Here is a 26338-nt window from a genome sequence, read left to right on the forward strand (position 1 = left end):
CAAGGCCCCGCGGCTCGCCCACTGGTTGTCGGTAAGGCAGTGGGAGTCTGAAAGCATGGAGGCAGCCTGGCCTGTCTCAACGGCCGGGAAGTTTGTGGTGGTCGGCGGCGGTATCGCGGGTGTCACCTGTGCTGAGCAGGTAGGCTGGCGCGCAGAGCCCCGCCGCTTTCCCGACCCCGGAGTCCCTCGTTGGCCGCTTCCCTTCCGCCGCACTCCTTCTTGCTCTCAGGTGTTAGAGACTGCGTGGTGGTCCCTGGTCGAGGTTGTTAAGAGCTTCTCAAGCTTCGCCCTGGGCTCCCGGAGGAGTGGGGAGCAAGGTTTGGGGGGGGACCCCAAAGCTGACTGAACCAGATTCTGGTCCTGGTTATGTCGGAGTAGCAAGAGGGCTTAAAACTAGTAAGTACTTGGTCAGAAAATTCAGCCCTTTTTCTTAATTAGCTGATTGAATTCAGCTTTCGGGTAGATGCCAGATCCTTAGTTCATCGTAAATAACTGGTAAACTCTTAACGTTTTCTCATACTTTCTCACACTATACTTCTAGCCTTTACAAGATGGAAGAGATTTCATCTCCAATAATGTTTTGTGAAACAATCAGTAAGAGATTAAATGTAGCTAGGACTGCTTTTCTGATTCTGGTGAATAATCAGACAAAATATATACCTGTGTACATTCCAAAAAGGACTGTTTCGTTGATATAAAGTAAACATAAGCAATTACTGAAGTCACAGAAGTAGAGCAAGAAATTCAAGAGATTTTTGCAAACTTTTAATTTTTAGGGTTTTTTTTTTCCGTTTTTCTTTTGTTTGTTTTAACCAAGTAAACACCTATGATCCAGGCATTGTACTAAGGGCTGATTAGTTATATATAAGCAAAGCATGCTACCTCCTTTTTTAGAACTCACAGTCTAGTGGAAGACACATGTAAATAAATCGTTCCAATTTAGGGGTGCCTGTGGAGTTGGCAGGGTGTAAATCGGGGAGGGAGTGGCCTTTTGTCTTAGTATGGAAAATTGAGTAAAAGTTCACCAGGTAGACAAAAACCAGAGGGTCCAAAGGGAGGCAAGGATATAATCTCAGATGGAAAAAGTATGGCATTACCTAAGAGCAGCAAAGCTTAAAGAACATAGTGTTTGGAGGAGGTGACCAGAGATGAAGGTAGGGAGATTGGCAGAGACCAGATCATAAAGGGACATATAAGTCTTGCTAAGAATTTAGCAAGAAGTTGCAGGTAGTGAAATGATTTGGAACAGTGGCCTAATGTGGTCAAATGAAATATTATGAGAGGTGGTTTGTTCCAATGTATTTGGGGCAGGGGCAGCTGGTTAAAATGTGACTGGAAAGCCAATTGAAAGGTGAATTTAGTAGTATAAAGAAATTTTGAGGGCCAGGTGTACCAGTGCAAACAAAGTGGGGAAATAAATTACAGAATATACAATATACAAAGAAAAGAAAGGTGGAGAGAGTGGTAATATTATCAAGTATTATAGAAAGTTCAAATGAGATGATACTGAAAAGGATCTGGTGAAGTTTAAGGATGTATAGGTGAATTGAAGATGTTCTTTTTATCCCCTTATTGAATTATTGACATACAGTATTGTCTTAGGTATATGTCATAGTGATTGGATATTTTTTTTTTTTTAAGATTTTATTTATTTGACAGAGAGAAATCAGAGCTAGGCAGAGAGGCAGACAGAGAGAGGGGGAAGCAGGCTCCTGCTGAGCAGAGAGCCCGATGTGGGGCTCGATCCCAGGACCCTGAGATCATGACCTGAGCCGAAGGCAGAGGCTTAAACCACTGAGCCACCCAGGCGCCCCGTGATTGGATATTTTGATACATTATGGAATGACTACCTCAATAGGCATAGTTACCCTCTATCACTATACAAAGTTATTACAATATTACTGACTATATTCTTTATGGTGTACATTACATCCCTATGACTTACTTATTTTATAACTGGAAGTTTGTTCCTCTTAATTCCTTTAATCTATTTTTCCCAACTCCCTTCCACCCCCAACCCCTTTCCACTCTGGCAGTCAGTAGTTTGTTTCCTATATCTGTGAGTTCTGTTTTGCTTTGTTTTGTTCTTTTGTTTCCACAAATAAGTGAAATTGTATAGAATTTGTCTTTCTCTGACTTATTTCACTTAACATAATACTCTCTGGGTCCATTGATGTTGTCACAAATAACAAGATTTATTTTATCTTATAGCTGAATAATATTTCATTGATATTTATACCACATCATCTTTATTCATTCATCTATCAGTGGACAGTTAGGTTGCTTCCATATCTTGACTATTGTAAATAATGCTGCAGTGAACACAGAAATGTATATATCTCTGTAAACTGGTGTTTCAGTTGTCTTCTCCTAAATACCTAGAAGTGGAATTGCTGAATCATATGGTAGTTCTATTTTTAATTTTTTGAGGAACCTCCATACTGTTTTCCATAGGAGATGCACCATTTTACATTCCAAACAACAGTGTACAATGGTTCCCTTTTCTCCACATCCTCACCAACATTTATTATTTCTTATCTTTTTGATAATAGCCGATTAGACAGTTGTGAGGTTTATCTCATTATGGTTTTGATTTGCATTTCCCTGGTGATTAGTGATGTTGAGCATGTTTTCATGTGTTTGTTGGCCATCTGTAGGTCTTCTTTGGAAAAAATGTCTTTTCAAGTTTTGCCCATTTTTAAATTTTTTTATATTAAGTTGTGTAATTTTTTATTATATTTTGGATATTAACCCCAGTTGGATATGTGACTAGCAAATATCATCTCCCATTCCGTAGGTTGTCTGTTTGTTTTGTTGATGGTTTCCTTTTTTCTGCAAAAGCTTTTTAGTTTGATTTAATTTCGTTTGTTAGTCTTAGTTTTTAGCTTTTTGTTTTACCTTGCCTGAGAATGGTTCAAAAAATATTCCTAAGCCTGGTGTCAAAGAGCTGATTGCTTATGTTTTCTTCTAGGAGTTTTATGGTTTCAAGTCTTATGTTCATGTCTTTAATCCATTTTGAATTTATTTTTGTCTATGGTGTAAGACAGTTGTCTATGGTGTAAGACAGTTCATTCTTTGGCATGTAAGCTGTTCAGTTTTCCCAACAGTGTTTCTGAAGAGAATTTTTTTCCCCGTTACATGCCTCCTTTATCAGAGATTAATTGACCATCATATATGTGGGCTTAGCTCTCTTGCCATTCCATTGATCTGTGTGCCAGTGCCATACTATTTTGATCACTACAGCTTTGTAGTAGGATTTGAAGTCCGGGAGCATAATACCTCCAGCTTTGTTGTTCTTTCTCAAGATTGCTTTTCTATTTGGGGTCTTCTGCAGTTCCATACAAATTTTAGAATTCTTTCTTCTAATTCTGTGAAAAATGCCACTGGTATTTTGATGGGGATTGCATTGAATCTGTAGATTGCTTTGGGTAGTGTGGACATTTTAACAATATTAAATCCATGAGCATGATAGATCTTTCCATTTATTTTTGTCTTCCTAATTTTCTTCTGTCAGTGGCTTATGGTTTTCAGAATATAGGTCTTTCACATCTTTGGGTAAATTTATTCCTAGGTATTTTATTCCTTTTTATTCAGTTGTAAATGGGATGGTTTTCTTAATTTCTCTTTCCAATAGCTCGTTATTAGCGTATAGAAACTTGACCACTTTTTGTGTATCAGGTTTGTATTTTTTTACTGAAATTTTACTGAATTCATTTGTTCATTCCAGTAGTTTTTTGGTTGAACATACTCAGTTTTAATGGTATAGTAGGGAGAACTAAAAATTGGTAGAGTTTAGGAACCAGAGTGTGATTTAAGAAAAGTCTTTCAAGTTTAGAGAGAGTGAGGTTGTAACCAGAGGAAAATGATGAAACAATTAGCAAGTTAAGCCTCTAAATTCTGTTGAAGCTAATACTAAAATGGTTTTGTTTTCCCAGAGTGCATACTGGTTGGGCATTTGGAAGAGGAAGAATAGCAATGCCAAAGCACTTGGGAAAAGTCAGGCTAAGATTCTGCGTGTTTTTTAGTAAGGATTTGCTGTAATTTTATCCTACTGCAGGGAAATGAAAATATTATTTTAAAATAAATAGTTGAGTAAAATGTGTAAGCCTGACAATTCATAGACCTGTACTCTGGGGCAAATAATACATTATATGTTAGTAAAAATAATTAATAAAAAAATAAATAGAAGTTGGTTTAACTGTTATTTAGGAAAATATTTTCTTCTCATTCTCTGCATGACAACTTTGAATTGGTATTAAGGTAGTTCAAGTAAATAAGGAATACATCTTTGTATCATTTTTCTTGTTCAGGAGGCTTTGTTAGTGTTTACTGTAAATGTATTACTTGTTTTATCAGTATCAGTGTTGAACGTTACTCACCACTGCCCCGTAAAGAAGAAGACAGAATAATGGAGACCTTTAGGTGTGGAAAAATGAGTTTATAGTTTCCTAGGTTAATAACATTATTAAAATTGCATTATCCCTGTCTCACCCTCCATGGTATATATATTAATACCTAAAGTTATTTATCATGTATTTTCTCCCAACTTTTTTTTTTTTTAATAAGTTGGCTATTCAGTTTCCATCAGAAGATATTCTCCTGGTAACAGCTTCTCCTGTTATTAAAGCAGTTACAAATTTCAAGCAGGTAAGAACCTTTGTATAACTTTCTTAGTATTAGTGTTTTTAAATTTCAGTATCTTGCATAGTAGTTAGTGTAATTATAGTTTTTAAATGTTTAAAATGACAAATGTTCTTTTGATAGTCATTTTAAAATCAAAGCTCAAAGTTTAGAATTATATATTGAATATCGATAGCACCCAAATGATGTCGAATTTCTGGTCCTTTATTTTCTTCCCATCTTTTCCTCCCACTCAGAATTACTTTTGAGAAAATTTTAAATAAAGTGTTTTTGAGGAAAAATGTTATACAAATACGATTACAAATGTATTTGGATATCATTTTTATATATATATATCTATACACACACACAGAGTTGTATATATACATACATATACAGTTGTAGGTGTTTGCAAATCAGAAAAGTGCTTCTCAGCCAAGTTTACATGTGCAGATGTTTCAGATGTGTAATGAGCATCTCAGAACACTTTGTAGTTCCATGAATTTACATTACACACATCATAACATTACATTGAGAGTCTGAGATCATTTGGTTAATAGTATCATAGAAGAGTTAGCTCTAAACATTTTTGATGTGGTACCTCACATCAAAAACAGTTTTGATGTATGTCCTAATATACGTATATTTACATATTTATAAATTATGCATATATTGTGCTATAATTATCTTATAATGCCTGTGCAAAAAATTAAGTAAGTCTTTTTTTTCCATACCTCAGTGAAGAATACTACCATAGTCTTTAAACAAATTTTCCCTTACATCCTGATAATAAAATAAAACTTTCTCATTTTGTAAACTGCTAAGACCAAGGGTAATTAAGCACAATATGTTGTTTGTTTACAACCTGCTTAGAGATACTTAAGGTATCTTACTACCTAGGTACAGCCAAAGGACTTATGGGCTTGAGAGAACCAGAGAATAAATTATGGCTATTAATCTCTTAAAAGAAAAAAAATATACATTCAATTATGGGCTTAGAGCACGTACGTAAAAGAAAGATATATAGCTGGGTCTTATACGTGTTTTTCCAGAAGACTGAATTTGGTGTAACTATTCCACAGTTGTAAAACTTGAGTTCAATTTTTGCTTATTTTGTAAATTTTGTACACTAGAAGGAAAACAATCTTGGGTTCTAGGCCTAATTTATTTACTGGCTGTGTAGCTTTGGCAAATCTGTATCTAAGTTGCTTCACTTGTAATATTAAGGTAATAGTATCTTACTTGCTTAAGAAGTATTAAAGTTGTATAGGTTGGGAGTTTCAGATACTAATAATGTGAACGTATTAGAATAACAAATATTATACAAGTGTTAGTTATTTGTAATATTAAGAAGTAGGAACTTGCATCCTTTTTATCATTTATCAAACACTTATATATCAACTAGTGTGCTAGGTACCCAGAATACAGAGATTGAAAGAGCATATACCAAAAAGTCATTAATGGTTATCTCTGGAGTTAGGGGACAGCAGTAGTGGTGGGATAGTGTGAGATTCAGAGAACGGTAAAGAGACACATTTTATTTTATCAGGTATTATTTGTTTAATGTTAAAGAACATATTTTCGTGGCTTGTGTAATTTCTAAAGGAGAAAATACTAATTTTTACTAATAATAACTCACATTACTTATGGAGTATTTACTATGTACCAGACACTCATCTAAATGTTTTAAATGTATTAATTTAATCCTTAAGTAACTCTGTGAAGTAGGTTCGTATATTATCCCCACTTACAGATGAGGTAAATGAGTCACAGTGAAGTTGGGTAAGTTTCTGAGATATGTATAGATAGGTTTTGAATACAGGCCCTTTGGCTGCATAGCCCTCATGGTTAATGAGTAGCACTTTCTCAGAATAATTCCTCTCTATTGGGGTAACAAATCTGTAAGACATAGTTGTCATACAATATGGTAATTATACTGATAGTGGCAAAAAAAAACTGAGGTCATACTACAATATATGCATAATTATTTTTATAAATATATTATGAATGAGTGCCAAAGCCTGGCTTTCAGAATCCAGAAAGGCTTTACATAGGAGGGTGCATTGAAACTGAGACTGAAAGAATAGTAGATTTTCCCATATTTGTAAGAGGTTGAATGGAGGCAGGCATTTGCCAAGGTGCATAAAGTATATTGCTATGTAATACACTCTAACAGGTACCAATTCAGTGCTGCTGGAGTGTGAAGTGTGAGGTCAAACCAGTAGCCAGGGGCCAGACCATGATGGGGTTGTATGCTATGGTACAGAATTATATTTTATCAAAATTTAGATGATGCCAAACTTTTGGAGCATCTTCAGCAGGCGAGAATGCTGAATTGGAGATAGAAATTTAGTATTCATCATAATCTTGGTGTCAGCTGAGCCATAGGCATGGGGAGCAATCTCCCAGGGAGAATACATACAGTGAGAGAACCCAGCAGCAGTGCCCTGTGGAACACTGACATTTAAAGAAGATCAGAGAGAAGGGAAGACCTGAAAATGCCCACCCTTATTAGTTTAGATTGAAGAGGAGAACTATGAAAGAGGGGTATCCCTGAATCCACAGAAAACAAAAGTTTAAGAGGAGTGGTCATGAGACACCTGGGTGGCTCAGTCAGTTAAGCATCTACCTTTGGCTCAGGTCATGATTCCGGGATTATGGGATCAAGTCCGGCATCAGGCTCCTTGCTCAGTGGGGAGCCTGCTTCTCCCCCTGCTTGTGCTTGCTTGCTCTCATTCTCTCTCTGGCAAATAGATAAATAAAATCTTTGTTTAAAAAAAAAAAAAAAGGCGATCAAATGTGTCAGATCCAGGGGTATAGCCAGGAAAGACAAGGACTCAGAAGTGCCCCTTTCTAGTAAATCATTGGTGACTTTGAGACAGTTTACTCTATCTTCAGAAGTTAATAGGGGGATAACTCTAAAATGACAGTAAACATAAAGCTTTTCTCTTTTGACATTTAGGTGCGAAGAAAGAAAAGATAGGGTGGCAGCAGATCGAGGACATGAGGACTAGCATTACATTGAGTTTTAATCTTTTAAGGTGGAAAACACTTTAGCATGTTTACCTGCTGAGATTAAGAAGCCAGTAGGGAAGGGCACCTGGGTGGCTCAGTTGGTTAGGCCACTGCCTTCAGCTCAGGTCATGATCCTGGAGTCCCAGGGTCAGGTCTGCATCAGGCTCCCTGCTCAGTAGGGAGTCTGATTCTCCCTCTAACCTTCCACCCTCTCATGCTTTCTCACTCAATCTCTCTCAAATAAATAAAATCTTTAAAAAAAAAAAAAAAAGCCTGGAGGGAAGAGGGAAGGCTGAAAATGAAGGAAAACAAGGAATACATAATAAAAATCCTGAGGAGATAAGACACAATGGCATATAGAGCACAGATTACTGGATTCACCTTGAAAAGGTAGAAATGGGTCAAGGAAGGCAGACTATAGCCAAGAATTATATAGATGGTGGGAAAGAAGTAGTAAGAGTTCTTAATAGTCCTTTTAATAAAAGCCTAGAGGTAAGGTGATTTGCTGGGGATGCAGAGGATATAATGTGTTTGGGAAACATTAGAATAATGAACTTTCGGAAAATTACTTAGGGATGGAAGATGTTACTTAGGTGTTACTCTTCTCACTATGTTGACGCTTAAACACCAATGGTATAAGAGTAACAGTGGCTAAACTGGATTAGAGGTCATTGTATTCTTCACTGCCACACACCCAGTTAAATAAATTAGAGCCAGAAAAAAAAATGTTAGTTTTATTAAATCGTGGCTTTAAGTGTACATATTTTTCATACTCTGTATGATGAAGTGGACTGCATGCGTAAAGCACTTGTTCTGTGCACAGGAGTAGTATTGTCTCAAGGAAAAGCAGATGTGCAGTTGCCAAGTTGTGAGAGGAACTAATTTCTCTTTCATGGACACCAGCTTTACTTGAAAGAACAACCGACACACTATAGTAATTCATATTTGGAAAATGAGTGAAGTGAGTGTCACTTCAAGGAAAACAAGCGACAGTATTTGTTGCCAATAGGACAAAATTAGAGCTTTCCAGCCAGAATTAGAATTTTGGAAAACTCATTTCCTAACTGTGACTCTCATGGTACTTAAAGCCTTTCCTAATGAGATTGTTGGTGATAGTAATGTGATCTTTTGATACTGTAGTGATATAAAATGTGTTAACATTGGGAAGATCTCCATAACTTAGGGAACCACTATTGTCCACCCGACGAATGTGATGTTACAAGATCCATTCCAAATGCAGGATAGACCAGCGGATTTCACAGTTAGAGAGGATGAAAAATTCTTTGATATGGTTTCAAATTCTACATTGCAACTAATCTTTAAGAAAATGTGCTTGTCGGGTTTTAGTGTAACATCAAAGAATATACAGTTCTGAAAAGGCTGCGTATACTTCAACCAAATTAATATATTGTTATAGTTTGAATGGAGAAGCAGATCTTCTGTTAAGACCAGACATTAAAGATAATAACAAAAATGTGAAACAATGCCATTCTTCTTAATTTCTTTTGGAAAAATTGTTATTTTTTATTGAAAGGATATTATATCTCTTTAACATGTATTGATTATACTTCTAATTGAATTGAATATTTTACATTTTTCTCATTTTTTATATCTAAGGTAGCAGATATCACTGAGCTTAACTCACATGGACAAAAGTTCTTTGTGGTCCTCAGTTATCTGTAGGTGTGTAAAGGGGTCTTGAGACTAAATGGTTTGAGAACCGCTAGGGCCATGTAATAGGATTTCCCAGTAGTATTTAGGGAGCAGTTGAGGTCAAATGCCAGTCTGCAAGGCTCAGTCCTTCCATAGCAGACTGGGTATATAGGACTGGAAAAAGCAGCAGCAGTTCAATCTTTGGTTGGGGGTTTTCAGGGTAATTAATGGTTAAAGATTAGAAAGCAAGGAAGTAAAAGTTTGGGTAAAACATGAAATTATCTACAACAGAGTTATGGCTGCACAGGAAGAGAAGGGAGTCCAAGAGGATGCTAATGGGTTTGGACAGCAGGAAAGAGTCTAAAGGCTAAATCACCATAAAGTTAGCTAGTAAGTGGACAGAGAAAACTGTAAGGATAAGGAGGTCTATAAGCTGTGTGGTCAAAGTATGCAGAAGTGACTAGAGTCAGCCCTCATTTTCCAGGCTAGGAGACTAAGGCGCAGTGACCTGGCTGATTTGCCCGAGTGGTAGGACCAATATTTGAGTTCAAGTCTTAAAATGTGGAGTTAGTCCTCTTTACGCTGTTTATAGTACAACTGGCCGACTTCGTTTTATGACTATGAAGTAACTAGTATATAAACATAAATGCAAAGGTTTATTATTTAAAATTCTTGGAATATTTCTTAAACATACATTTTTACCTTTATGATCTATTACAGGTTTCTAAAGTATTGGAGGAGTTTGATGTTGAAGAGCAACCAAAAACCATGTTAGAAAATCGCTTTTCCAACATCAAGATTATAGAATCCGGAGTAAAGGAACTGAAGAGTAAAGAACATGTAAGAGGATTTCTTTCTTTTTTTTTCTTTCTTTCATTCTTTTTTTTTTTTTTTTTTTTTTAAGATTTTATTTATTTGAGAGAGAGCATGAGAGAGGAGAAGCAGACTCCCCGTGGAGCTGGGAGCCCAGTGCAGGACTCGATCCTGGTACTAAGGATCATGACCTGAGCTGAAGGCAGTTGCTTAACCAGCTGAGCCACCCAGGCGCCCAAGAGGATTTACTTCTTAATGACACCCCCTGTTCAATCTTGACAGGCTTTTACCCGCTTTCTTTTGACCCCGTCTCTACCACCACCACTAAGGTCCCTAGTTTAGTGATACTGGTTTATATTATTACTGGGAAAAGTTATACTTGTTGTGGGTTATTGGGATTGTATGATTAGTTTGATTTAGCATTTTGGGTTTTAAACATTTTACAAGAGCATTAACATTTATACAGTGTCTGCTGTGTTCTGGGCACCGTGTTAAGTGCCGGGAGACAACAGGAATATTACAGAGCACCTGCCCAGGGAGCGTTCAGTGTCATAGCAAATATACACATGCGCACCTATAACTATAGAGACATGAAAAGCACAGTCACTGAAATCTTATCAAAGCTCCAATATTAAGGATTTGAGAGGACTTCACAGAGGGAGTAGTATTTGAACAGGGTTTAAAAGGTGGGTAAATTAAGAGTTCTTAATTAGGGGCACTGTAGGAAAAGGAAGTAGCTTATTCAAAGACCCAAAGAAAAGGAAGGGGGCATGTGGGAGAGTGACACTGTCAGAGGGACTGTGGTGGGGACAAGGAAAGAAGATTGGCAGATGAGGCCAAAGAAATAAGACTGTGAAGAACTGTTTGCATCATGCCAAGAAATTTATTGATAATCAAAGGAGGAATGAAGAGATTTTAGGTCGAGGCAGGGTGATATTGTATAGGATACTCTTTTAGCAAGGTAGATCTGACAGCAGTGTTGAGGAGGAAGTGGGGCGGAGTGAGGGGCTGGTGGCCAGCCTCCAAATCAGAAGGTGGCTGCAGTCGTCCAAAATGGTAGAAGGCCTGAACCAAGACAGGTATAGTGTAAGTTGGGAAGAACAGCCCAGATATGAATGAGATTTCTACTGTAAAGTCAGCAGGACCCAGTAACCCATTGGACATGGGACTTACTAAATTTCTGAATGTTTAATCTGAGGTCAGCAATACCCCACTGAATATCATGAGTTTTATGTAAAATCTGGTGTGAGTATACCTTTTTTCCCAGGGGAGAAAGACTAGTTTTCACCAGATTCCCAGAATGGTTCATGGCCCTACAATGATGGTGAATGACGATGGGAGAATGCATTCTCACGTTTACTTTGATTTGCTGTAACAAAACAGAGTGCTACCAAGAGTCAGCCTTAATGTATTTTTTGCCTTCCTCATATTGAATTTTTGATTTAAAGTGAAGTTGTATCCATGGATGAACATGTTCCTTCTCTTTCCTTCTTTGCTCTATGTTCTTACAGTGCATTGTAACAGGAGATGGCAGTCAGCATGTGTATAAGAAACTCTGTCTGTGTGCTGGAGCTAAGCCAAAGTTGATATGTGAAGGAAATCCTTATGTATTAGGAATCCGTGATACAGACAGTGCTCAGGTAACATTCTTAGGTTGGGTCATAGGAAAGGAATGTGAATATTTCTTAGGCTTTTCTATATTTGAATCAAAGTATTCTCCTTAAAGTGTTAATTCTTAAATTATAGAAAAGGTTTGTTTTAGGATCCATAAACCAGAAAATAGTTATGTTATTGCCAGTTTCAGTTTAGCTTTGGTTGATAATTTTTGTTTTTTTAGTTCATGCTGATGTTCTGTGTTCTTTCCATTGTGCATTGTATCCCAGGTATAACAACTAAGCTGAAGGTTATAACTTACACACACATACATTACTGTAGTTTGGGAATATGTGATTTGTAATCTAAATAATGTAATGATCTTCTTCTAAAAAGGTAAACCATTTCCCAAACTTACTGAACTTACCCCTTAGCAAAGAAATTAATATTGAGAAGATCTTTATGATACAGAATCATGACAGAATCCCTGAACTGAAAAAGTCATTTGGTTTGTTGTACTCAGGAACCGTAGTAAACTATCCCAATAAGGTGAAACTCTGTGGAACCTTATACAACTTTTTCTGGTAGTGGATTTCAGGGCTTCCAGAGTTCACTGACCCTTTTGCCAAGAAGCTCTTCCTGGTTTCCAATAATAATACTGTCTTACCTCAAGCTTGTTTTACTTCTGTCCCATAGGGTGATAAATTTTACATTTTTTGATAATATTTTATATTCTTAAAAATTGATTTTTTTAAGCCTGTTCTTAATTAAATAGGAATTTAGAGAAAACTAGAAAAACTTAATTATAAATTATAATTTAATGATAATTATAAACATTTCAGGTTCCCATTATCAAAGATTGAGTGCATAACTATGTTCCAGCGAGGCCCTCTACAGACATGAACTGCTTATAATAATCCTGTGTGACAGTATTACTCCCGTTTTACAAATAGGAAACTCTGGTGGAGAAATTACGTTTTTATCTGTGCTAAAGTAGTTACTAAGTCTATCAGAAGTACAATTTAAACTCATACCATTTATCCCCATGTCCAATGTTTTTAACAGATTTTTCTTAAATTATTTATTGTCCTCAGTGAAGGACAAACTAAAATTAACTTTTTTTTTCTTTTTTTTCTTGTAGCATTTTAAACAAGTCAGTTTCAGTAGTTATTTATTGACTATTACAGTTAAGTTTTGGATGGATTTAATAGAAATAGGATTTAATAGAACTTGACATAGTAGGAAGGAATTTGGCTATTCAGATGTCACTGTGAAGCAGTGGGACTATTCTGTTACTTTTGAAAGTGCCATAAAAATGACCATGGCATCCCTACGGTCATTGTGATCTTTTTTAGGGGGCAGAGGTGGAAGGTGGTAGAGGCATCAATTAGTTGTCTCATAATAATAAGAGCAAAAAATTTTTTCTGATAAATATTAGACATTATTGTGCCTGCCCCTAACAGCTTTATTTACATTATCTTAATGCTTGCAGAGGCCAAATGAGATAGAGTCACTTCTTGTTTCCCTTTGTAGTTGAAGAACCAGAGGGGCGGGCAGAGAGGTTAAACAACTTGTCTAAGTTACTAATTGCGGGCAGTTACTGACTCCTAGAGCCAAGGACTCTTAACCACCAAATTGTTGCACTGCTCATTCATGCAAGTTTTGAGTGTTGACTGACTCCAGAGAAAGCGTCAACTGAAGGACTAGGTGAAAAGGAATAACCCTATATGTAAGATACAGATCAGTGTCTTGTTAGTAAACTGATTTGATCAAGGAGTCAGGAATGTGATGATGAACTAGAGGTTGTGCTGCTTTGCTGGAATTCTGAACTATGTAATGACTGTAATGTAATGTAATGACTTGAAATGTAATAACTTGAAAGGCAAGGGAAATCAGCAGAGGCACTGCTGTGAAGACAGCCTGGGTGAAACAAAGTATTTGTAATATTACAAAGTATTGTAATATTGCGTCCTGGCAGAGTGGGCAAGTGATAATTTATTTTGTTCCTGTGTAAATCAGATAAAATTCCTATATTTTCAGAATATTATCAGTGAAGCCTCTTGCTTCAAGTTTTTGCCCACTGCTTACAGAACACTGTGTCCTTTTCTTTTTAATACAGGAATTTCAGAAACAGCTTACTAAAGCTAAAAGAATAATGATCATAGGGAATGGCGGCATTGCACTTGAACTGGTGTAAGTATGTATTTTAAAATACTGGTTTTTTTTAAAGATTTTTTTTATTTGTTTATTTGACAGAGATCACAAGTAGGGAGAGAGGAAGGGAAGAAGGGAAGCAGGCTCCCTGCTGAGCGGAGAGCCCAATGTAGGGCTCGATCCCAGGACCCTGGGATCATGACCTGAGCCAAAGGCAGAGGCCTTAACCCACTGAGCCACCCAGGTCCCCTAAATACTATATAAACACTGCTCTGTGATTCGTGTGATTATTGGCAGACTGGAAACATCTTGGTATTCTGAAATTCAAAGATAAACGTAATTGTTTTTCATATATTTTCAAAGAAAATATCCACTTTGTATTTTTAGCTTCCATGGAGTTCATAGTGGCAGTGATATCATTGCACAACATGAGTTTAGGGAATGTTTTCTGTCTCAAGGGGTGACACACAGGTGACTGGAGAGATGTGGCCCACAGATATGTTTGGTAAGCATGTACTCTCTTGAACAACAATTTGAATGTGCACACTTTTAGAGATTTCTAATAACAGTCCCCACCACTTATTATTTATACCCATCCTGCTTCACTCATTTATAAGGTTACCTGAGTGGCCCATGACTCGCTAGTTCAAGATATATGGTACTCCCAGCTCTTGGTTTTTTGGAAGTTGGAAAACGTTGAACACATAAATTAAAGTACTATCTTAAGGTGATATTTCAGGTTCAGAGAACATTGAGGAATCAATATCCTGCTATGGTCTACAGAGCATTGATTTTCTTTTGTAATTTTATCTTCCAACGGAGGGCTGCCATGGAATAGTCTGGACATTTTCAGGGCAGAAAGTGGAGTCCCAACTACAAAGAGGACAAATTTGTATAAAAATGAGGAATTTGCCAAAGCCCTATCCATTCTAACTCTTGGACTAGGTTTTTGCTCCTTATTCTGACAGGGTGGTGAATCCCAGTGGAAGCTTTTAAGAGTTCCTAAATTGCCTGAGTACTAAGAGTGGCAGTCATTCTTGATATGATGAAGTTTGTGGCACTAATGAGAACTGCAGAGAAAAACAAACAAACAGAAAAACTAGAGAGTCAAAACCAAACAGGACGAAGGAGGAGGGAGGAGGCACATGACAAATTTTCTCCACTAACGATTACTGAAAGTATAGCTTAATACTATTATTCTTTACATTGGAAAATTTTCCTATATTCAGAAATGTTCGTAGTCTTACAGCATTTAATCCTGTTCCTCATTTTCTTTAGGTTGGCAATAGACTATATAATTTGATAAAACTCCTAAGGAAAGGCCACATATAATACTGTTATCTCAGCTTAGGCCCACTGATGATCAGGTGTTCGTCATGTCATGATGAGAAATCACGCACACAAACCCTTTCTGCTCTTCAGTAGCCCTCATGATCCCCCAAGGCAAATGCTCATTTTCTTCAGTGTACTTTTCTTCTTTACTAGTATAGGTTAATCCTTTGCTTTTCAAAACCTTTTTCTTTTTTTTTAATACTTTCACAAAACCATACTTCACTGTTTTTTTAAGGGTGGTCTTAAAAATGAAAGTCTTTCCGCTATTGTGTGAGGATACTCTGTGGTGATGTATCTTGCTGAGGGCGTAGCTCATAGGCTAAGGGGGTACAGGGTGTCCTATGAGGTGGGTCACATACAGGAGTTCTCATGGTTACTTATTACTGTGGCTTACTAGTCAGGCATCAGTATTTTAAGCTATACTGCTATGTGTTGTATTATTATATTACTTTAAAGTTTTTACAAAATGGTAGAGGAATTTCTAATTTATGAAAGCTAAAGAATTTCATAGTAACTATGTGCCTATATGTATACTCAAATATGAAATTTATTACTGAATATTTGTATATTCTACTTTCTGCTCATCAGCAATCCTGTATGAGCTGAGCAGCATATAGAATATTCTCCAAAAAATGTGAAATTTAGTAACTGTAAATGTTTGTTTCTGCCATAGCGAAGCAGGAATTTATGAACACATAATAAAGGCTCATTAGATGGTGCAGGAGGATCTTTTACCGTGTTGTCAGAAAGCATGAACATCAGGTGACCGGAAGTGAGATGTATTAAACCTTATTTTTTGTATCATCTATTTACTGATTAGCTTGAAAAGTCCACGTGTTATGTTATAGCATCTGTGACATAAAGATGGTGATACTCTGACCATAAGTCAGTATTAATAGTTCTTAACACATGATACTCTTAGTACCACTACCGGTTCAAATAAAATCCTAGTACAGTTAGGATGACCATATATCCTGTTTGTCTAGGATTGTCCCAGTTTATCAGTTGTACCAAAACAATTATTAACAGCAGAAAAACCTAATGGACGTCAGGGACTTGGTGAAAGGAATACTAAGCAAACCACATTCTGGGTGACCAGACCTAGAGATAAAACAGCAATGTGCAGGAGCTCTGGCCATCTCATGAATGGTGATGGCCCGTGTACACCACAGCCATTCCTTTCTTCCTTGATTTTCTGTGAGCCGGATCTTTCTTTGGCTGGATGGCTTGGAATTTTCTGAGACAAAGGGAGAAGACTACAGAGTAGTGGTTCCTTTATAACAGAGTTAAAATTTTAGTTGATAACTCTTAATTCTCTCCTTTTCCTATCTTTGAGTACACTACACTTTGAGTACACAAATTACTTGTTACCAAATAAGTGAGGTATTCTCAGTATTTTAACTGTATACCATCCATCCATCTATCCATCGTTGGTTATACTATAACCACGTCAAAAAAGCACTGTTCATTCATGGAACCCTGGAGAACATTCATACGATAACTATGTTGGGGAAATTGACCGCTTAGAGTGATGCTCACTGTAATGAAATTTCACCTGATACTCAGTTACATGTTTGTCATTTTTATGTTCTTTCAGTAAACTGGTTAAATTTCTTTTATTACTTGTTCTTCTTCAACTCTTTTTATCCAGAAAGAGTATTCCATCCCTCCTTATAATCATTCTTGCTCAGTTTGTCTTAAACTACTTTCTTTACTTTTGCCTTCAGAGATAATTATTTGCAAATACAGAGATTTCTACTCAGACTTTCAGAATTGCTCTGAGTAACTTTAATATTCCTTTTAGGTATGAAATTGAAGGGTGTGAAGTCATTTGGGCCATCAAAGATAAAGCTATTGGGAATACTTTCTTCGATGCAGGAGCAGCTGAATTCTTGACTTCAAAGCTCACTGCTGAAAAACCAGAGGCCAGAATTGCACATAAAAGAACCAGATATACAACTGAAGGTAAATACAGCATCTTGTTCATTAATTCACAGATGAAACTGTTTAGCTTTTTAGCCATATAAATAGAAAAAGGCTACAAGAAATATACATAGTATCATTTCTGTATCTTACATGACTTAGATTTTCCAGGATTTTTTAAAATGACAAATATGTATAATTAAAACTAGAAATTTAAGGTGAAGTGAATGAACCAGCCTATCTGCCTCTTTGCAAACAGATGGTACAACTGGACATGACCTAAGGTAATTTTACCAAAAAATGCAATGAATTAAAAAAGAAATACAGGGATGCCTAGGTGGCTCAATTGGTTAAACACCTGCCTTCAGCTCAGGTCATGATCTCAGGGTCCTGGGATGGAGCCTTGCATGGGGCTCCCTGCTAGGGGGGAGTCTGCTTCTCCCTCTCCCCTTCCCCCCAGCTTGTGTTTATGCTCGCACGCTCGCTCTTGCATGCGCACATGCGTGTAAATAAATCTTTAGGAAAAAAGAAAAAAAATACCTAGTTTTTTAAGAGCTTTTTTTTAAACTTTTGGTTTACACAGTTCAAAAAGAATTCTGTAAGTTTTGAGGGTGCTAAAAATTGATAAAATGCTTAAAAACTGATGGCTAATCTTTTTATTGAATTATAACAAACTACAATATAATAGTTTCAGGTGTACAACAGTAGTGATTCAGTATTTTTTTTTAACATTTAATTCTTTTTTTTTTTTTAAGATTTTATTTATTTATTTGACAGACAGAGATCACAAGTAGGCAGAGAGGCAGGCAGAGAAAGGAGGGAGGCAGGCTCCCTGCTGAGCAGAGAGCCCGATGTGGGACCCGATCCCAGGACCCTGGGATCATGACCTGAGCTGAAGGCAGAGGCTTCAACCCACTGAGCCACCCAGGCACCCCGTGATTCAGTATTTTTATACATTATGTCACCTCAGTAGGTTCAGTTATTCTTATCACTATAGGAACTTACTACAGTACCACTGACTATATTTCCTGTGCTGTACTTTACAGCCCTGTGACTTATTTGTAACTGGAGGTTCGTACTACTTACTACGGTTCACCTGTTTTGCCTGCGTTACCAGTGCCTCCCCGTGGCACTGTATCTGAGCTTATTGCTTTGTTTTATTTATTTTGTTGTTTTAAAATATTTTCCCTAGTTTAACTTGCATGTGTTTATTTTAAAACAATTTTACTGAAGTATAGTGTTACTGAAGTAACTGAATATAGTTATTTATATATAGTGTTACTGAAATACTGAATATAGTGTCATATTAGTTTCAGGTGTACAATAAAATGATTCAACAATTCTGTATATTACTCTGTGCTCCTCATGATAGGTGTACTTTTAATCTCCTTTATTTCACCCATACCTCCATCCTCTAGCAAACACAAGTTCTCTGTATTTAAGAGTCTGATTTTTATTTGTCTCTTGTTTGTTTTTTAAATTCCACATATGAATGAAATCATATGGCATTTGTCTTTGACTTATTTCACTTAGCATTATACCCTCTAGGTCTATCCATGTTGTTGCACGTGGCAAGATCTCATACTTTTTAATGGCTGAGTAATATTCCATTGCATACATACCCCCACATCTTCTTTATCCATTCATTAGTCGATGGACACGGGATTGCTTCCATATCTTGCTTGTTGTAATTAATGCTGTAGTTAACATAAGGCTTGATATATCTTTTTGAATTAGTGTTTTTCTTTTCCTGGGGTAAATAGCCAGTAGTGGAATTATTGGATCATATGGTAATTTGGGGGTTTTTTTGGTAATTCTGTTTTTAATTTTTTGAGGGAACTCCATACTGTTTTTATACAGTGGCTGTAGCAATTTGCATTCCCACCACCACTGCATGAAGGATCTTGTTTCTCCTCATCTTTGCCAAGACTTGTTATTTCTTCTTTTTTTGATTCTAGCCATTCTGTAAGTGTAAGGTGATACCTCATTGTGATTTTGATTTGTACTTCTCTGATGATTAATGATACTGAGCATCTTTTCACGTCCCCATTAGCCATCTGTCTTTGGAAACATGTCTTTTCAGGTGCTCTGCCCATTTTTTATTTTGACTGTATTTTTGTTACCAAGTTGTAGGAGTTCTTATATATTTTGGATATCAACCTTTTATCAGATCTTACCCTTCACTTTAACATACATTTGGGGATGTATATATAACATCCCCAAAACACATTGTGTTTATACTCAACACTTGATCAAAAGATTATCCATTTTATAACTCTATATCACAAAATATTAAGATAATAAAATAATCCATACAGATATCTTAGTTTAGTCATGGTGCATATATGTACGTATGAGAATTAGAACATTTCCTAAAAGCTTGAGAATACAAAGCATACTTCTCTGCCTGGCAGTTTTTAGATCATTTGAATTTTGAATTGAGTTTATCTCTTCAGGAAGGAAAAAGGAAACACAAACCACAGCTGGTGCTGGCAATATGGGCAGTGCTTTGGGACCTGATTGGCATGAAGGCTTGAATCTTAAAGGTACAAAAGAGGTAGGTGCTCATATACGAATTTAACCTAAGATGCAATTTTAAGTTTTAAACTATTCATTAAAAACTGGTCACAAATACATCAAACAACTGCTGGGTCACTTTACTTAAAATCCAAAGTGCTAGGACAGACAGGACCAATGGCAATTGGTCCAATTCCTTACCAAAGATAAGTATTTCATTCATCTAAAACTGATTCGTGCCCTTCTTTTTAGTTCCCCAGGCAGACAGATTTCCAGACCCAGACTACAGTGACTATAACTGTCCTATTTTTTTTTTTTTTTTTTTTAAGATTTTATTTATTTATTTGACAGACAGAGATCACAAGTAGCCAGAGAGGCAGGCAGAGAGAGAGGAGGAAGCAGGCTCCCCGCTGAGCAGAGAGCCTGATGTGGGGCTCGATCCCAGGACCCTGAGACCATGACCTGAGCCGAAGGCAGAGGCTCAACCCACTGAGCCACCCAGGCGCCCCTAACTGTCCTATTTTTAAATTAATCTTTTCTCAAGTCACTTCACATGCATTATAATATCTTAAAGATTATTTGATGAATTCTAAATAAAATACGTATTTAACATCCTAATCGGATAAGCAGATGACTTGCTTTTATTCATTTTATTTATTAGATGTTTGTTTTTTAATAGTTTAAAAAGGCTGTGATATTTAAATACTGTAAGAAGCATCTGTGGAGTCCTCATCACTGTGTATGATTTCTTTACAGCTGGGTAGTTTGGAGGGGAGCTGGCTTCATAGCATATCTAATTTTTGTGATAGAAATTATATAAAATCATTTCTTCCTGCATCTTCAGATCCAAAGATTAATAGTATTTTTAACCTGAGAACTCCAGCAGTTTGGTTCAGTAAACATTATCTCCTTTATACTTGGCACTTTACTAAGGTTCTGGATATTAACAGTAAGTTGGCATGGACCTGCCCTCAAGAGGCTTTTATAGTCTCTAACAGTTGTAATTTTTAAACTCTATATTTGTAATTATCACTTAGACTTAAACGCATCCCCTGCCAGTGGAACTAGTTGTTCTCTTAAGTTCTGAATGGATTTCTGCTCACTCCCTTCATGTACAGAAATTGAGAGGCTTTTTAATTTGGGGCATCCAGTGTGTTTTCCTTTATACTGTAAGATTAATTGTTTTTTCTATGTTTCTGCAAGTATATTGTAATTTTTTTAATCATGAGTAATCTAAGTCATTTTTTTGGAATTTGTTATTTTAGTTTTCTCATAAGATTCACATTGAAACTATGTGTGAAGTAAAGAAAATCTTCCTTCAGGAGGAATTTAGAATTTCTAAGAAAAAGTCCTTGCCTTTTCCTAGAGACCATTCTGATCAGTCAGTCACAACTGATAACGGTAAGTAATAAAATAAGAAAAAATACCTGTAATTTAAAAGGATGAAACCTTATTTAATCTTACTGTATTAAAAACTTCAATTTCCATATGAAATTTAAATATAAAAAGTAAAAATGAAACCATTAATTAATAATGTAAGTCATTTCATTTTCATTACTTAAGTCTTCAAGCTTCCTAATAATTTTACAGGGGGTTCATGATGCTATAACCACAACTCTCTGAGTCAATTAAAGATCAAAACAAATATAAACTAAAAAAGCCTTTATGGTTGCCTGGGTGGCTCAGTGGGTTAAGCCTCTGCCTTCAGCTCAGGTCATGATCTCAGGGTCCTGGGATCGAGTCCCGCATCGGGCTCTCTGCTCGGCAGGGAGCCTGCTTCCCCCGCCCCCTTCTCTGCCTGCCTCTCTGCCTACTTGTGATCTCTCTCTGTCAAATAAACAAATAAAAAAATATTAAAAAAAAAAAAAGCCTTTATGCTCTCAGAGGTGAAATGACTTCCCCCAAATCAAACAGATTGAAAATCATAAATTTGGGATTAAGAAACAGATCTAATCCCTATTCTACACTTCCTATGAGAACTACTACTGTTTGAAGAAATATACTCAGCTAGACTGGCATATGAGATTTTCCAGTTTTTGAATTCTTTGTATTTTTCCATGGGAAAAGGTAGTGTTAGAGTTTGAATATGAGTAATAAGGGAAAATGTTGCAAAGTGAGAATTTGGACTAAACTCTTAGTGGAGTATAATAGCTTAATAGTTTTAAAAAATTTAGAAAATGGTTATTGGCTTAAAATCATTTTGTTGGAAGTAGTCTAAATTTGAAGGAAAGATGTTTAGAATGCCATAATTTTGTAAATATACTCAAAACAAGAAGACAGTGCTGACTGCATCATAATTGTTAAGCAAATATGCCTTATAAAGTTATTAAGGGGTATGTTTTAAAGTCCTCTCCTGCCTTTTTCTTTCACTCTTTATTCTAGGCATTACATATTCACATGCTAATGACAGCTGGTGGTGATAACATTTGAGAATGAAGGTGGTTTTTTTCTGTTTGTTTTAAAGAGGTATGGCCTGTATATGTGGAATTGACTAATGAAAAGATATACGGCTGTGATTTCATTGTCAGTGCTACAGGAGTTACACCAAATACAGAACCTTTCCTCTGTGGCAACAATGTAAGGTGAAATTTTTTGTCCTGCTATGAGTATTTTTAAAGTAGTATGAGATTTCTAATTCTCAAGTATAAATCAGTGTTCATTGTTTTAGTGTAAAACTGTAACTTAAGGAAGCTAATTTAGTGTACAGTCATGTTTTATTTGTAGTATTTCATATTGCCTACCTAAAATCCTTAAGCGGTAAACATCCCAGCATCAGTGTCCTCATAAATGGGACATAATGCACAGTTCATTTGTCTAAAGGTTGATGAGATGAACACCTATGAATTCTTACACATGATTCTTTTAGAGAAACTGCCTTTTAGCATTCGAAGCTCTCAAAAACAAGAATATTGTAATTACAAGTGGGGTAGTAACTATGGTTACTGAGTGTTCTTGATGTTGAAAGTCTTAAGAATTTTTGAGTAGGTCTGTCCTAGTAGGATTTTGATTCCCTAATAATTCAGCAGAGTTATCTAAACTTCACAGCTGTTTTTTACTCTCTCTCTAACGATCAGCATATCGTGGTATAAAAATTTGACTTGGTCTTTTACTTTAGAACAAAAAAGATATCTTTCATTTTTCTTCCCATGTATACTTATCAGGAACCTCATTTAGTTTGCTCTAGGAGAAGATGGTGGCCTGAAGGTGGATGCTTATATGCACACATCTCTCTCTGATGTCTACGCTGCTGGTGACATCTGCACCGCATCCTGGCGGCCCAGCCCGGTGTGGCAGCAGGTAAGCCAGCATCCATCATCACACCTTTGTATCTGGTTTTTCAGATTCCATCTGACGGTAAAGGAGTCGGTACCAGCAAATCCAAATTTCCGGTTTTCCCACTTAAGTAGGAAGCTATCCTAGAGTTTTCTGTGACATTTTAAAAGAATGTTTCCCTTTTGGCAAGTTATTAAATAGAGATGGAACACACTGGGATGTCTTATCTTCATACATTTAGCAGCACTGTCCAGTGGAACTCTGTGACAGCAGAAACATTCAATATGTTTGTAGTGTCCACTCAGTAGCTACATGTCTCTGTTGAGCTGTTAAAATGTGCTGAATGTGACTGAGGAACTGAATTTTAATTTTACTTACATTGCATTTAGTGGCTGCCAGACTGGACAGCGCAGCTTTAGATGAATAAGTAACATACTGAGATATAAACCATATAGATGATGACCCTGTGGGATCCTGATGACCCAGTTCTGTCCCTCTGGGAATTATGACTGAAAAAATTTCCTATAGTGAACAGCCTTCCTCAGCTGAACAACTCCATCTAACTGGATGTCTACGTCCTGCTGCCCTCATGGTGCTGCCTGCCTCTTCAGAGTGGAGCAGAAATCCTTCAGGAAGATACTCAGACTGTAGTCATAGGGCAGGTGGTTTTTGGAGGAATAGAGACACAGGTAGACATTATAGATAAAAGAACTAGGTAACACTCAGTGAAAGACCATCTCCACAGGTAGATTTTACTCCTTCAGATTAACTATGGAGTGTGAAGTAGCAGAAGGGCTAGATGTAGTCTGAGAGGCACCTTCAACACTTAGGTGTTTTTACAGAGATAAGACATAGGAAGAGTGCTTTTGGCCTGTTTCGAAAGTGCTAGCTTGTTTTCAGTTTTTCATTTTCATACATTCTGTGGCTTCTGTGGCATAGCTGTCTTCAAGTTTGTGGGATTTTTTTAAACACTTTAAATCCTCTAGGTAAATTATATCCTTATTATGTGTCATACTCTGCTACAGGCAATATCCAAAAACAAAACAGATGTCTCGTTCTGAGTGAATCTAATAGATCTTGTCTCTTAATTTGTAGAAGCAGTAAATAGTTATACCAGTCAGTTTTACATGATCCAGGACCCTACATTAGCTTATTTAATTCTCTCAATAGCCAGAGAATAGGTGGTGTATATTTATGTTTCAGGTGAAGAAATTAAGGCTGTTAATAAATATGTTGAAGAGTTGATATTTAAATCTCTTGACTTTCACAGCCAGTGTTGTATCAGGGATTCCTAAAACTTTGTAGAAATAAACATAGAGTAAAGAAGAAATAAATAATGTAAGGGAAGAATTTAAAATTCCCAGTATCAGTTGTTGAAATCTGATAAGATTTCCTAAGGCTATACACCCAACTAATATATCAATTTAACTGCATGGGAGGCCTTAACTATGTAACACCAAAATCTGAGGATTAGGAAAAGAAATGAATTCTTCAGTGATCATTTATTATCTCTACTTATGCTGATGATGAAACTTACTATGAAAAAGGAGACTAATTAGTAGTATTCTTACCTGGTATACCCTGAAATGCTTTAGTTATTTGTAATAGTTTATTGAAACATAGATTTCGTATCATCTTTTAATTTGAAAGGCAGTAATTTGGATAGAATTATGAAATAGCAAAATCAGGTTTGGTTAGGATGGATTGGTGACTGCTTCTACAGCAAAGACAATCCAACTAGTCCTCTAACTTGCTAGATCTAGCCAGTCTCAAGGACTGTCAACGTTGAAGTCCTTTAAGGAATTTTGTAAGGCATCTTTAAAGTAAGAACAATGAAAAATTTTCTCATGACATTTTTTTTCTTTCAGATGAGGCTGTGGACCCAGGCTAGACAGATGGGATGGTATGCAGCGAAGTGCATGGCTGCAGCTAGTTTAGGAGAATCTATTGACATGGACTTCAGCTTTGAGCTTTTTGCTCATGTAACAAAATTTTTTAACTATAAGGTAAGATAAGCAAATTAGTGCCTTTTCCTGCTTGTTAGTCTTAAAATGAAAACCATGTAAATACTTACTCAAATGAGAAAATTAGATAATTATTTTATAAAAAATGACACATCTTCACATTTCCTCATTTCTTGGAAATCATTACCTGTTATTACTGCTAGTCTTAATTCCTAATCATTACCCACCTTCCTGTGCTATACTGTTTTATGGTTAAGGGGAGAAAAGTATCTTCTAGGTTTATTCCCTGTTGGTACATTTTGAGATTCATTCTTTGTGGGGAGAACCAATAGCTGTTATACTCAAGAATGAACCAGGTGCTTTGCCATGCATATTATTTACTCTTCACATTACTCTGAGGCAAGTTTTTTCTTCATGACTCTAAGCTGATGTAGTCCAGATCCTACATATTTGTTAATTCACTAGATATTTTTAATGTTTAGAGACTGTGGGGTGGTGTCATCCATACAATAAATGCAGTGCCATTCAAATGTTTTCTTTGGGACACTCCCCAATTTTTGTGAATAGGTTCTAGGTTAACAACACAGTATAACTACATATATAGTGTTTCCTTGTTGGTACTCATTACAGTAATGTTTTTATCCTTTATCTATAGGTTGTATTGCTGGGAAAATACAATGCACAGGGCTTAGGTTCAGATCATGAATTAATGCTGAGATGTACCAAAGGACACGAATACGTCAAAGTCGTCATGCAGCATGGGCGAATGATGGGAGCTGTCTTAATTGGTGAAACTGACTTAGAAGAAACATTTGAAAACTTAATTTTAAACCAGACAGATCTTTCATCATATGGAGAAGATCTGCTAGATCCAAATATTGATTTAGAAGATTATTTTGATTAAAAAAGGCATTTTAATAACTACATAAAAAGTTCCAAACACTAAGTCACAATAAGGTAAATACACTGATTTAATGAAGTTAAGAATACAGAAGTGATAATGATTTCAGTGGGAAAATATTAAAATATAACAAAACCATTTTCATAAGTGAAAGGATTTAGGTTACTCATTTCTGATTTAGCTAGGTTGTTATCTACTTAGCCAACAATTTTGTCTGATATGCTAGTCATTCTGATTGTAAAATGTCAGGGTTATGGTTTCAGGAGGCTTATAGTTTTACATAGAAGTGTAGAAATATCTTACTTGCTAATATCATTTGTATTGATCCCTTATTCTATTTACATTTGGATTTTACAGCTGTTATGAGCTGAAATCACTCCTTTTCTGTAATCAGCCTTTGTAAAATTTCCATGTAACTTTGCTATCAAATGTTGGTTATATCAAAAGAAAATAAACATGTCAAGGCATAGAGTTTAAGATAGTTATGTGAACTTAAGTATTTTTCTTATTTCGTACTGTCAGTTTTTATAAATTATCTGAAGTGTTCAAGTCCAATACTTCAGAGTTAAGTTCCATATGT

At 36.2% G+C, this 26338-nt stretch overlaps 1 protein-coding gene across 1 annotated transcript; it reads left to right on the top strand.

The window, feature by feature from the left end:
• LOC308346923 (pyridine nucleotide-disulfide oxidoreductase domain-containing protein 1) lies at positions 1-26239 on the top strand. Its single transcript, XM_080810031.1, has 12 exons — positions 1-139; positions 4567-4647; positions 10009-10128; positions 11613-11741; positions 13814-13887; positions 16985-17145; positions 19560-19660; positions 20886-21021; positions 22085-22197; positions 22795-22917; positions 24762-24899; positions 25513-26239. Exons 1-12 carry the CDS (start codon positions 56-58, stop codon positions 25759-25761), a joined length of 1509 nt encoding a protein of 502 aa, XP_080666157.1. The 5' UTR covers positions 1-55; the 3' UTR covers positions 25762-26239.
• The last annotated feature ends 99 nt before the right edge of the window (positions 26240-26338 follow it).

This window comes from Martes martes, assembly GCF_963455335.1.
Source record: "Martes martes genome assembly, chromosome: 8".
Classification (NCBI taxonomy): domain Eukaryota; kingdom Metazoa; phylum Chordata; class Mammalia; order Carnivora; family Mustelidae; genus Martes; species Martes martes.